The 14,167-nt window shown below is 41.3% G+C and overlaps 1 protein-coding gene across 5 annotated transcripts in view; it reads left to right on the top strand.

The window, feature by feature from the left end:
• LOC122976330 (DNA-binding protein SATB2-like) overlaps window positions 1-13,993 on the top strand; it is a 33,082-nt gene extending 19,089 nt beyond the window's left edge. For all 5 annotated transcript variants that reach the window (XM_044344746.1, XM_044344745.1, XM_044344748.1 and 2 more), the window contains 9 exons: window positions 268-394; window positions 815-938; window positions 2,120-2,222; window positions 4,633-4,683; window positions 5,501-6,033; window positions 6,137-6,349; window positions 6,533-6,685; window positions 8,582-8,773; window positions 11,285-13,993. In XM_044344746.1, coding sequence (XP_044200681.1) covers window positions 268-394; window positions 815-938; window positions 2,120-2,222; window positions 4,633-4,683; window positions 5,501-6,033; window positions 6,137-6,349; window positions 6,533-6,685; window positions 8,582-8,773; window positions 11,285-11,911 — 2,123 coding nt within the window. In that variant the 3' untranslated portion in view covers window positions 11,912-13,993. The remainder of the gene's footprint in view (window positions 1-267; window positions 395-814; window positions 939-2,119; window positions 2,223-4,632; window positions 4,684-5,500; window positions 6,034-6,136; window positions 6,350-6,532; window positions 6,686-8,581; window positions 8,774-11,284) is intronic.
• The last annotated feature ends 174 nt before the right edge of the window (window positions 13,994-14,167 follow it).

Here is a 14,167-nt window from a genome sequence, read left to right as displayed (position 1 = left end):
TAACGCGATTAGCCCTGTTTAGATTTGCACTTCCAGTCACGGTTTAAGGAAGGCCAGGGGAATGTTGAACCCATATGATGCTGCAAGAGCTTCACAGATGGGTCACACGACACAAGCAGGTTTACATCAGCGATAAGAAAACACAACAACGTGAAAACTCATTTCAATTCTAGACTTTCAAACAGCCATTGAGCAGCATGCATTGTATGTGTGTGTGTGTGTGTGTGTGTGTGTGTGTGTGTGTGTGTGTGTGTGTGTTCTCTCCAGGCATCATTAAAGTGGGACGGTGGAAGCCGATGCCCATCCACTGCCTAACAGACGCTCCAGAGGCAACAGTGGCTGACATGCTGCTGGATGTTTACCACATGGTTACGCTGCGGATCCTACTGCACAGGTGTGTGTGTGTGTGTGTGTGTGTGTACTGTTTATAAAGTTCAAATTATATGGGGTTTTGAGCAATATTAACCTGTTTGGAGTGATGCTTAATTTAGATTTCCATCCTTAAGAAACCAAACCAATATGGTTTTTTTCTTGTCAGGGTCACAATAACCAACAGACTTTAAGGTTTTCTCATAGACAAGCAGTGTAATTGTATCAATTCTGAGTAAATGCCAATCAAACAGCACAGCAGGAGAGCTGAGATGACTTAGGAATGGGGATTTTGATTGGTGGATGAGAATGGAATGAGGAAGGCTGGCTGCGGTGTGAGGAAGGCTTCATCAGGATCAGCTGCAGCTCGTATAAAACTGCTCTGTACTGTAAGCGAATAAGAGTTTGATTCTGCGTATTATAACGAAGCCTTTCACATGTGCAGCTTTGCGCGGCTGGAGGAGCTGCCGTCAGAGCAGTGGACCCACGCCACGGTGAGGAACGCCCTCAAAGAGCTGCTCAGAGAGACCAACCAGAGCGCTCTGGCCAAGGAGTGTCCTCTCTCCCAGGTGAGTGCTCAACGGCACTACGGCAGCTACATAATGTCTCCGATTCAAACACCTGTTGTATTCACTCAGAATGTCTGGGACGAACCGAGAGAGGTGAAATAACAATTTTTGACATTTTCATTCATGTTATTTGACAAAAAAAAACATCAAATCATCCAAGTAAGTTGTTTGATTGTTAATTAAACATAAACTTTGAGTCTTCATTCATAATTTTACTTTATTTACAATAGATTCCAGTATCCTGACTGACAGATTAGAAATGATAGAGGACCTTTTACATTACAATATTTGTGCAAGAAGCAATTAAAGGGAGATTAGATTTACTTCATTTTCTGCATCTAAATATTTAACTTGGTTTGATTCAGTTTGTCACGCATACACACACATAAACACACGCACACACCGATAGCTGAGATGCTGCTAAAGTATTTTCTCTAAACACATGTGGTTTCATCATCAGTTCACCACACACTTAGCGCACTGTGTAATCTCTTTTTTTCTCTTTCTCGCTCCCTCGCACACACACACACACACACACACACACACACAAATATCGATACCGTCCCATGGGAAAGGATGCAAACACGCACACCTCAATTATCCTGCTCACACACACCCTGCAGTCATTAGACACACTGCGAGTGTGTCATTTCGACTTGTGATTTATACACACGACTTAGTCATGATGTAATTAGTGATTAGGGGAAGTGTGTGGGTGGTGTGTGTTTGCAGCCTGACTCATGTGAGTTTTAATCTGTAGTGTTTCCCATGTCGAGCTTTCGCCGCTCATTCAGGGCTGCCTTTGTGCATCTTCTGCTCTGTAGAAGTGACCACAGTGCATGATGGGAAAGGGAGTGGGAGTGAAGAGTTTTTTTAATAAATCAGTGATGATTTGGTCAGCTGCTGAGATTTCCCAATTTCACCAGTCTCAAGGCACTGCCACTCCCAAGACTACACAGGAGGAGTTTTTAGTGTACAGAAAAGTCAGAACTCTTCAGATTTCTAATTCATTAAATTCTGGATCAAAGTCAGAGCTCTTTTTCGAGGATGTGGTCCTAATCCTCTTCCAAAGAATCAATTAGGTACAATATCATGATGACGTGTTTCCAGGTAATTACGTAATTCTACCTCTCAAATGTGATATTTCTAAAACGCGCCCTCTGTCTGTTTCTCTCTGTCAGAGTATGATCTCAGCAATAGTCAACAGTTCCTACTATGCCAACGTTTCCACCTCTAAATGCCAGGAGTTTGGACGCTGGTACAAGAGGTACAAGCGCATCAAAGGTAACTCTTACACCTCACATAAGCTCTGTTTATATTTCTGAACTTATAGATTTTTCCTCGAATGAAGCAGACGCTCTTAAGGCACAAAGGGAATCTGTAATGTTTTTTCAATTTGTGGCCAGAAAAAACTACCCTGACTCTCCAATTTCTCCCTAGAGTGCTAAAGTGAAGCTGCTCAGCTGTCAAGTATATTTGTTGGCTGCTATAGAGACAACAGCATGCAAAGAGGATGCATTTGAAGATGTTAAAGCAGTGGTTCCCAAACTAAAAATGGGGCACTCTTTGTTGGGTGTGCAGTGAAACTAAGTTGCATTGACCTTTCTTTTACATTGACCATTTGACTTGTCAAACACAGATGTAACTAATAACATTAATAACTACTGAATTGCATTGCAGTAATTGATGGAGCAGAGCCATCGTTAATGTTATTAGTTACACCTGTGATTTTCCTGCAATGACACATTAAAATGTCCTGCAGTGGATAAGTCTGATTAATTTAGTAATGATAAAGAAATGAGACTAGTGCGGCTAGCAAGATTTATTCAAAAAGAAAAATACTGGTAAAAAAGAAGAAAAAAAACCTGTGGATACAACAAGTCTCAGGTGTGTGCAGGAGAAGTATCAAAAAGGTAAAGACGATACCCCTCAGAAATGTCCACATACTATAAAAGTCCACACACTATAAAAGTCAGTAAATCAGTTTTTATGTGAAATATCCAGCAGCAAGAAAGGAATGTCTACAGACTGAATGTAAAAAAAAATATCTGTATCTGCATTGTTGTATCTAAATAAATCCAAATTTACTTCACCGAGTTAACACAAAACATATGTTCTGACTTACCTCTAGTGGTGTCTAGCCATGCTGATAGTTTTTGTTTTATTTGTCCATATTTTGAGAAGTCTGTCTCAAAGTTTTCTGCTTCTCCTTGCATTTGTAAAACTTCCTTCTGAAGAAATAGTCCCCCATGAAAACTTTGGATTAACCGTGACGTCCCACTTTCACTGTATTTGGTTGGAGACAGAAATATCAGACAGATATCTCAAAATCTCAGCATTTAAACCCAAAACTGTCCAAATATAACTACAGATAAATGAAAAATATGAACAGAATTAGAAAGCACAATGCACACAGAGGTGAAAAACTCTTGTAATCAGACTATTGTGATGCATGTAAACACATTATCCTGATTTTTCACAGTAATCTGCTTTCATATGTGCATGCAGTTTGTCACAGGTGTTGCTTCACCTCTGTGGTTATTTTTTTTTTTTTTTCCAGTCTGTAGGTTTACGATGTTCAGTTAAGTGTCAGTCCATGTGTGAGCTTCACTTCACTGCCACTGATGCAGTTTGGTGGCATGCGTTTCCTTGTTAAATTCTCCTGCCTTGTTAAAAAACTTTTACAGCTTTTGCGACCAACTCTCCTACACTTGAACCATCAACCGCTCAGCTGTTTACACTTTATTTGCCTCACATTGCTTTGAAAACTCATAAAGGTGGAGACTGTCAGAGCTCTTTAAACACTGACACTCACTGCTAATCACAACTCCACTTAATATGGCTCACCTGCCTGGCCGCCATTGTTTTTGTGATTTTTTTTTTTTTTTTTTTTTTTTAGTTTCTTCAGATGTGATCCTTCTTTAATTAAGTTTTTTCCATTCTTCTGTCCACCCCCCGCATGTGCACGAGCCCACGTGTCGGCCTGCATGTGTCTAATCTGCTGCATGAGACGTCTGCCAGTGACAGCTCTCAGTAGGAAGGAACTGTCACACATGGTTCACATTAATGTCACCCTTAATACACATGACAAAACTAAATGCTCTTAACTCCTAATGGAAAACAGCAGCAGCCCCCCGACACACACACACACACACACCACCAAAACCCAGAAATAAGAGCTCCTCTTACACTTATTCTACACACACACACACATACACAGAAGGTAAAAATCTAATGCCCTGCCAAACCTCACTTCAACTTTTATTCCCCTAATAACCTAAAATGTGACTCCCAAAGCAGCCCAGTAGAGGCATAATAAGAAGCAGCTTTGTGAGGAAGACTGTTAAAATCCAGGAGAACAGAAAGAGTTCAGAAAGAGGAACAGTCCTCAGTTATTTGATAATCTTATCTGAGTGCAAATAGTGCGACTTTGTCATTGTGAGATCATCCCTCGCACCACTGGACCTACCTGTTGTTCTGAAAGGAAGACTTGACTGAAGGAGAGCTGAAATTACAACTTAAGTCTGTTTTAGGCTCATTAATCACCACCAAAAATTACCTCATTTAGATCATTTATGCTGAAGCAGCATGCGTAAATGTTTGTAGGTGTGTGTCCAAGTGGGAGTTTTGAATGTATCAGTGATCAGTGTAGAGATAACTAAATATGTTTACAGCTGTGATATTTTCCCCTCAGGTGAATACATCGAGAAGATGTGGTCAGCGCAGGACAAATCTGATATAAAAGGTACAGAATGCAGAAATATTCTTTATATTCCAGTGATACAATGTACTCATAAAATGTGATAAAATGTAGTAATGTTTGAGGGTCAGCTATTAGCCCTCAGTGACCAAATGATGGGGAATTGATCGCTTTTCCACTAACAAATGTGTTAGATGTTTGCTTTTGGAAAACTAAAGTGAAGGCTAATAGCATGGGCTAGTAGTTGGATGTTGTAAGTTCACTGTGTGACAATGAAGTAAAGTTGACAAATGTACTTTTTTTCCCCCATAAAATCAGATTTATTTAAAACTTGAACTGAACTGTTATGCATTTATAGTCTGCAGCTTCTGGGGCATCTCACTCCAACAGAGATGGACTGGGAAAGGCAAAGCTTTTGTAGTAGTTGCACACCAGTTAGTAATTGCTGTGTGTTCAGCTCACTATCAACTTTCTAAGACCTGTCAACTGTTTTAGATGTGAAATCTGCAGGGACATTAGGCTGCTTTCAGAGTTGAGAGCCCGACTACAAAGCTTTTATTCTTCCACTCTTGAAGCTGTACGATGTTAAATGAAACAAACCCAAGCTGAGCCCTGACATTAAATGGAAATATTCTGGATGTCTTGCACATCACATTTCACAAAAGTTCAGAAACCTTGGGAACTCAACTATAAATAAAAAGTTCTGTGGGTTTAAATGGCACAGTACATGACTTTAAGAAGATGTAAAGCTCAACTGGTAGGTACAGCAGGTTAAAAGGTTAAAGGCTCAAAAAGCTCTTCAGATGTACAGTATAATAACACAAACCTGTGTGTGTGTATGTGTGTGTGTTTGTTGACACAGTGGAGAGGGATTTGGACCTGAGCATCCTCAGCCAGCGTCTTCCCTCTCTCTTACCCTCTCCCACCCATTTGGGCAGCCTGGGCGGCCCTGGAGCTCTTCCCATCAAGAGTAGCCTCGGGGACACCCCGACTTCCACCCAGCCTCACTGTCTGCCTCACCCCACCGGCCAGCACCACCCCAGTCCTCCACTGCGTCCCCAGGCTCCACCGCTCCTGGGCCACAGCGGGCTCCTGTCCCCCCAGCTCTCCCCGCAGCTCGTGCGCCAGCAGCTCGCCATGGCCCACCTCATCAACCAGCAGCTGGCCGTCAGCCGCCTGCTTGCCCACCAGCACCCACAGGGGGTCAACCAGCAGTTCCTCAACCATCCGCCCATCGCACGGACCTGCAAGGGCCCCGGGGCTACTAATGAGCCTGGTCTCAACTGCTCAGGGGCCGAAGTCTCCTCTGACATTTACCAGCAAGTCAGGAACGAGCTGAAGAGAGCCAGCGTTTCCCAGGCTGTGTTTGCCCGCGTGGCTTTTAATCGCACACAGGTAAACTGAAATATGATCTTAATGTGGATCAAAAACTATCCCACATAATATGATAATATTTTCCTATATGTTAGTAACTCTGTGTGTGTGTGTGTGGCTGCAGGGTTTGCTGTCAGAGATCCTTCGTAAGGAAGAGGATCCTCGCTCGGCGTCACAGTCGCTGCTGGTCAACCTGAAGGCCATGCAGAACTTCCTCAACCTGCCGGAGGGTGAGCGAGACCGTATCTACCAGGAGGAGAGAGAGAGGACCACTAACACCAACCACAATCACACCACCAACATCATCCCCAACACCAACACACAGAGACACACACAGGTATAATGTTCCACTCTTTATTTTTGTAATAATGCTGCAGGTCACCAAACTTATATTAACTGCAAATCTGACAAAAGGGAAATTGTTGAAACTGTTGAAAGTGCTATTTTTCATCAAAGTGTAACGTTACCAGGAAAGCCTCCACTGAGTTTCATCTCAGTTTTTATGTGCCCCTCTGTGCAGACTAAGTGCAGCGTGTCTGGTGCAGAGCTGCCGTTGAAGCTGGACTCCCTGGTGAACATCACGTCAGGGATCTATGAGGAGATCCAGCAGGAGATGAAGAGGGCAAAGGTGTCCCAAGCTCTGTTTGCCAAAGTGGCTGCCAATAAAAGTCAGGTCAGAAAAGAAACCACTATTTCTAACAGCTTAAAGATGCACTGCTTTTTTTTTGTTACAGCACCTTACTGTAACTACACTCTCAAATCCGAAAATGTCCTCTCAGCTCACTGTTGTGAAAACGAAAAGTACACGTTGCTATGTGGGTGGGCTGCAAAAAACACACAAGCCTAAACTTGCTTTAAGATAGGAGCTAACGCATACAAATATGCTGTTTGTTGAATGAATGTACAAGACAGGAGCTAAAGCAAACAACAGGACTTAATGTTTTTTAGTTGATGTTGATGTGGGACTGCACAAAAAAATTGAATGACTGATCACGATACTCAACAAGAACACACAAAAAGTCGCTGCACCCTTGTGTGTGTCTGCTGCCTCCCTGGTTTCCTGTTGCACTCTCATCACATACTCATATCATCTCCTGTCTCAGGCTTATCTCCAAGGTGCTCCGAATTTAAGCACATCTTGTTTTTCGACTGATCATCTAAACTGTCGTAGCTTCCAGGACGGTTCAGGACGAGGTCATGATCTGTCTAGCAGTCAAACTAGATGATCCATTTTGACAGGCACAAAGCCAGATTCTGTGTTGGTTTTTAAAAAAAATATGATTACCTCAGATCTCAAATTGTGCAAAAGACATGTAGTGTGTACCATGAATATAGAGATGTATAGCAAAAGGTTAAATAAAAGGTGGTCAACTACAGTCTGACCTGTGTTCTCATTGAAATGATCATCTAAAAGAAATGTCCACTGTGCACAAAAATGTCCGTTTTTCTCCCCAAATTTCTATTTTTTAACCAACTCCTTCATCACCTTAAGAGCTGAACATTCCGCTGCTGTTTATGGTCTCGCTGACATGCTTAACAATGTTTTTAAAAGATAAGTTTGCGCACATGAAGCTCTTGTGATAAATACTTGTACACACAGTTCAGTTCCTAGGCGAGATTGATGATGTTTGAAGGAGCTGATGAGTGTGTAACAGGGAGGTGTGTGACTGTGTGTGTGGGCATGTAGGGTATCTGATTACCCGCTGTGGCATACCATCATGTCTCCATCCTCGGATAAACAATGCGGGCGATGGAGGGCGAGATCAAAGCACAGAGTGTACTGGAGGGAGAGAGAGAGAGAGAGGAAGAAGATGATTTCAAAACAAGTTAAAATGCCTTAAAATGTTTAACTAACTTCATGCAACTAATTTATTACCAAATATAGACGGAGAGAGTTTAAAATGTGTGAGAGAAACAGAGAGACGCAGAAATCCGAAATGATAAAGCAGGAAACTGTGTGAGGGATGAGCGGAGGAACAGAAGGATGCAAGACGGAGGGAAAGATAGACAAGATGATGGAGGGATGATCACATTATTACCATTAATTTCCAGGCTGAAGGCTGCGCATAAACAACAGCTGGTGGCAGATCCTGGGTCAGCCTAGCAGAGATAATCCAATCTTCACACACACACACATACACACACACACCCACACACACACACACACACACACACACTGCTCCCCTCAGACTTCTTCCTTCTGCTTTTTTCTTTTGTTTTCTCCTTTCAGGAAACAACTTTTATATTCTGTTCTGCTCTATTATAGGACTAAATAAACATTGTGTTTTAGTGTAGAATTTCAAATAACTTGGTGTCATTGCCAGTTAAATAAAAGAAAAACTTTTTTCTCATCTTGCAGCTAACATTTTCTCAAATATGTCAAGTTCAGTAGTATTGGGTGTTCATCAGGAGAACGTTTACTACCTTTCGCTGCTGACCAAGTCTCTTTTTCAGTACTTGCTGATGTTTCTTGCCGCGAAATCCTTCAGTTTCAGGAACATCAACAGGAATGAACCGTCTCTCTCTCTCTCTCTCTCTCTCTCTCTCTCTCTCTCTCTCTCTCTCTCAGGGTTGGCTGTGCGAGCTGCTCAGGTGGAAAGAAAGCCCGAGCCCTGAGAACCGCACGCTGTGGGAGAACCTGTGCACCATCCGGAGGTTCCTGGCGTTACCGCAGACCGACCGAGACCAGGTTTACGAAGATGAGTCAAGGCAGCAGCACAACGACAGGCTCCAAACCATCCTTCATATCCCAGACCAGCAGGTACAAACATTTTAGCCAGTACGCGGAGTTTAGTGCTCTTGTAGAATACACCAGAAAGCTTGTTTTTTTTTTTGTCCTTCTACAGTAAAAATACACAACCACTCTCAACCACAGCGCAGCCATGTGCAAGCAAAAAAAACACAAAATCAAAGTGTTTTTACAAGTGAGAGAATGCGAAAAGCAGCGTGTGATTCTTTGGTGTACAGAAAAAAAAAAAAAGTTTCCTCTGTTTCCCTCAGTCTGTCTGATCCCACCACCTGCTCCTCTCAGCAGCCTTCGTCTTTGTCATGTTTGTGTCCCATAAGTCATTGAAAATAGAAGTGGTAAATGACCAGCCCACACATTTCCTGCTAAACACTCCTCCATCCCACCCTCACCCTGAAACCAAAATGCTCGGCAGTCTGGCCTAACCTCAATATTATTCAGAACATACCCTGTAATTATTGAAGCAGAGAAAAAGGAATTGCCATTATCTTTATTTAGGTCCTTTAATTTTGATGGAGCACAGATTTATGGCGTTGGATTCCTGTGTTTGGGTGTGCTGGCCGACCCGCCCTGTTAATAAGCTCTAGTAGTATGGTTGTTTGTGTGATGAATTTGGGAGTTGAGCTTGCATGGTGGTGATGGAGGCTGGTCAATCACACTTCCGCTTGTACTACATTTCCCTTAATGATTCTGCAGAGGGACACTGACAAAGGAGCTGAGTGGTTCACTTATTACTGCGGTGATGAGAGTTTGATGTCTATATTGTAATTACACAGAATGATTACATAGACCGTGACAGAAATGCTGGATAAAACTGTTGAATCTCTACAAACACTTGATTTATTGAATCTTGAGAAATGAAGTGTCTGCACTTGTGGTTCTTTTTAAACCACAGTGATTTTTTTTTTTTTTTTTTCATGTTGCACCCCAGATGCCCACCCACACAGCACACATACACGTACAACCTTCTCTGCAAAAAGCATAGATGTAAAATATGTGACAAACATGAACTATCAGGAGGGGGTCACAAATCCAGCAACACTATATACAACACTCTATAAAGAGCAACTTTATTATCAGACCAGCACATTTCAGCTTGTGGCCTTCAACAGGGTCAGTATACAACACTCTACAGAGAACATTTAAATAGCATTTATATTAAAACATAAACTATCATCAATTCTAAGTGAAATATGTGCCTTCCCTCAATCAAAAAAAAACAGCTGTTTTGCTATGTTGTTGTGCAGATTTGCAGATAATATTGAACTTAAAATACACAATGACAGGATGCTAAATGTTTAAATGTATGTAGTTTTGTTTAAAAGTAAAATTGAAGTAATTTGTCATTATTCAAAGACAAAAAAGTATTTAGTATCGCAACAATGGTGCATTGCACTTTATTGCAGGATCTGAAAGCTTTTTCCTGCAGATGAGGCATTCTGGTATGTTTAACAGTGATTTTTAATCTGTTTCTTCCCTTCGGCCATGTTTGAAAGATCATATAAAACTGTAGTTGATTTAATTTATCCTTCTTTTATCATGTGGTTCATCATCATCATCATTGTCAGTTATAAAATTATCTCTTCTATGTGCAGATGTTCAGAACAGCAATCAACTAATTAAAAACAGAAAAGGGGAAAATCACTTAAAATTTTAATAAGTGCAACAAGAAAAAAAAATATATATATATATATATATAATAAAATATCCAACAGTAATAATGGTTGAAGAATGAATTACAAAGAAAAATGTTACAGAGGTGGAATGTGTTGTTTGTTGTGCACAGATGTGCAAAATTCAAAGTAGTGGAAAATGTGATTCCATTTTTTATGCTCATTTGAGGTCCCCATGGCGGCCCCAACTGATCATTTAGTTTGTTTTGCGACAAGCCAGCTAAGCCACATTCTGTTTGAAACAAAAAGTAAAAATATCCAACAAACAAGACCGTTACCAAGAAGACGGAAGGCTTCTACCAACCTCACCAGTATGTTTTAAACTGTGTACATAACAGAGGTGCTGTGGGAATATGTGAGTAAAAACCAAGTCCAACATAGTCAGCATCTTTACTGTAGCAAAGACAGCAGGGCACAGGGAGACAGGAAGCAGGAAGGAAACATTTTATCAGAAATACAGTGCTTCACATCATTCTGAGGTATTATAATTTATGACACTGACCAAGTTTATTCATTAAAAAAATCTAAACTCTTTCAATTGCATCTTACAGTCTTCATCAGCAGATGGATGCATAGAAATGACTCATTTGTCATCTTAACTTGAATATGGCCTTGAATACGAACAGGTGTTCATATGTAACCTTAACACTAACTGACTAAACTCCATCCACTGATGAAGACCATGAGATGAGGATAAAAGCCCTGAAAAAGCTAGTACAGTAAGAAGGCCTTGAGTTTTTTAGTTTTTTCAATCCATTTCCAAGGTTAAGAGTGAACTTTACTTACTTTGCAGTAAGTAACATCGTTACAAAGATCTATTTGTCTTATATAAATCTATTATATTTTTTAACAGGCTCTCCACAGACCCCTGCCACCTCTGACAACCCCATCCCCGATTCATGAGGACCCAAAGTCCATCCCCTTGCCGGTCTTGCAAGGCTCAGAGGACGGTTCTCAACGAGGGATGAGCCCTGGCCTCGGAGGACCAAAGAAGGCCCGCTCGCGGACACGGATTTCCCTGGAGGCACTGGGAATCCTGCAAAGCTTTATTGGCGACGTGGGGCTCTACCCCGACCAGGAAGCCATCCACACCCTGTCAGCCCAGCTGGATCTGCCCAAACACACCATCGTCAAGTTCTTCCAGAACCAGCGCTACAATGTCAAGCATCACAGCCATGCCAGAGAGTCTGGCCCAGGGGAGGACGACCGGGAGAGCTCGAGTCCCAGCGAGGGAGGCGTCTGCACGGTGGAGCTCCAAGGGGAAGAGGGGCTGTCTGCGTCCGAGGAGTCGAGCGATGACGGGAGAGGATCAGTGGGGGTGTTCAGAACAGAGGGAGAAGACAAAGAAGGAGGGAGAGATGTGGAAATGGAGGTAGAGAAGGAAGAAGGGGATGATGGGAAAGCCTCAGCACCAGCAACTTCCTCTCTGTCCCCATACAGCAGTCTTGACAGCCCCCACTCTGCAGAGCAGCAGAGATAACAGCAGACAAACAAGATGGAGAGATCATGATTAGATGGACGCAAAGGACACTATCAAACTGTGAAGCCCACACACAGATAACCTGTGTGTCACCCCATGTGAATACACACCCACATTATCATCACTATTGTCATCATCACCTTTACCAGAGCTGATGATCAGAGCTCGTTAATATCTGAAGAACTGTGGAACAAGTATTTATGTTAGGTTTGACTGAAAACAGATCTGAAGGTGATATCTTCAGATGCTGCCAGTATTTTTGGTTTGATGCTGCCTCTAGACAGTATTTTAGGATATTGAATCCCACTTGTAAATTGCGTTTTCTGCATTAAAACAAGTTGAAGTAATCCCACCAAAATCTTCCAAAAAGTTTGATCCCTGCAGGCTTTAAAGGTGAAAGTAATTCTGAAATCACTCACGCTGCACAATCCACTCTGCTCCGAAAACCAGGTTTGTTGAAGTACGACACACAGCTGTGTATTTAGCTTTTTCAAGATTCTGACAAAATGATGCATATCCATACTGATTATATGTATGGACGGAGGAGAAGTGGATCGTGCTGCAGGAGGGATTTGAGGAGTTTTTGTGGATGTTTTGTTGCTTTGTTTCCACCATGAAAATCTTTCAATGTTGGAATCCCTTCTAACTAACTAAATTCAGGCTCACCACAGCTTCAGTCACCTTTTTATTTATATGTTTTTGTTTATTATGTTTAGAGTGTATAATACTCAAAGCATAGATTTTGGGTGAGTTTCTTTTTAACACAGGGTGTGGCAGGTTATATTGTAGGAGTTACAGTAGGCTGACAGTATTGAATTTGACTTGTTCTCACAAAAAAAAAAACTTTGTTTGTGACCAAAAATACTCTAAGTGTGGCATTTGGCAGCTTTTGGGCTTCATTTTGTGGCTTTGTGTAGAGATATACACTCTTTTTGAGGAACATTTGAGTCATCTGACCTTCCATTGTGACTCACAAGATGTTACATGAAGGCCATTAAACAAACAAACCTGAAATTGTTGCCTTGTTGTTGCCCACATTTGCAGCAACAACAGTCTGAGAACATGCCAAATACCAAACTGTTTGGACTCTACTGTCAACGGTACAAACTCGCCCTACTGCAGCTGTTGAGGAAAATCTTCCCAAACGACACTGAAAAGATTTTTTTGGGTTAAATACTGGAATTAGATACAAATACACAGATAAAAACATACTGAAAGCTGCAGCCTGAGGGGAACTTCCATCAGATTAGAGGTAGAAACTGGCTCATATATGCCCTCTTGTTATAATGAGATGCAATCGTATTGGGACCAAGTATAAACATGCTGACACTAGGCAGTAGTACCTCATGAGAAGGTTGTTCACCTTTTGGAAATAAAGGCATGCAGGGCAATAACACTAGAACCTCCATCCAAACTGAAGCCAATGTTACATTCTGTGTTTTTTTTTAGATATATAATTTATTGTCCCAGTGTCCTTCCCATGATGCTTTTGGAGGTTCCTGCATCATCTGAGCTCTATGTGAAACTCAGACACTTAAGCCTTTATGGACAATAAATCAACTTAATAATACCCTCCTATTAGTATTTATTACTAACTTTATATTTACTGAAATCTAAGTATTATTGTAATTATAGTTTTGCTATTATTTTCTTTGATATGACGACAAATGTTTTTGTAAATGTGACAAAAAAAGAGGACGAGTAGGTCTGAACTCAGTGTTACACATCTTAAGTTTTAAAGAATGGCTCTTATATTTACTATTTCTAATAACAGACTGGCAGAGAAATGACCTGAAATGCAGCAGTTTTGATGTAAATGTTGACAATCCACCTGCAAAAGTGAATCTGTCATCATATGTGGGATGCAACCACTGTCACTTACACTGTTTTGTGTAATTATTTTGTTTCACATAGGAACAGGGTATGAAAACTGATTATTTGCTTATTTCAGTTCAACAGTCATCTGTCCTGAATGGAGCGCACAAAGTTTGTTTCTGATTTGTTCCACTTTGATGTTTAACCATTGTTCTTTGATTCTGTTGTGGGCAGGACATGAAAGTCTGATAAAGATCTTTCAAAGTATTTGTGTGGAAAGTTTGCTCTTTGTGCCTTTTGAAAACCTCTGAAAGTGCATCAGCTCTTCAGAAAGTTAAAGCTGCTGTCAGTGTGCAACAGCACAGTGATAAATCCAACAGAAGTACCTGCATAAGGTGTGTGTCAAACAGATAGTGATTTACCCATTTTCAAGGTTTTTTC

This window comes from Thunnus albacares, chromosome 24, assembly GCF_914725855.1.
Source record: "Thunnus albacares chromosome 24, fThuAlb1.1, whole genome shotgun sequence".
In the NCBI taxonomy this organism is placed as follows: domain Eukaryota; kingdom Metazoa; phylum Chordata; class Actinopteri; order Scombriformes; family Scombridae; genus Thunnus; species Thunnus albacares.
Note: the sequence above shows the minus strand (reverse complement) of the source record. Positions and strands in the feature narration are given on the sequence as shown.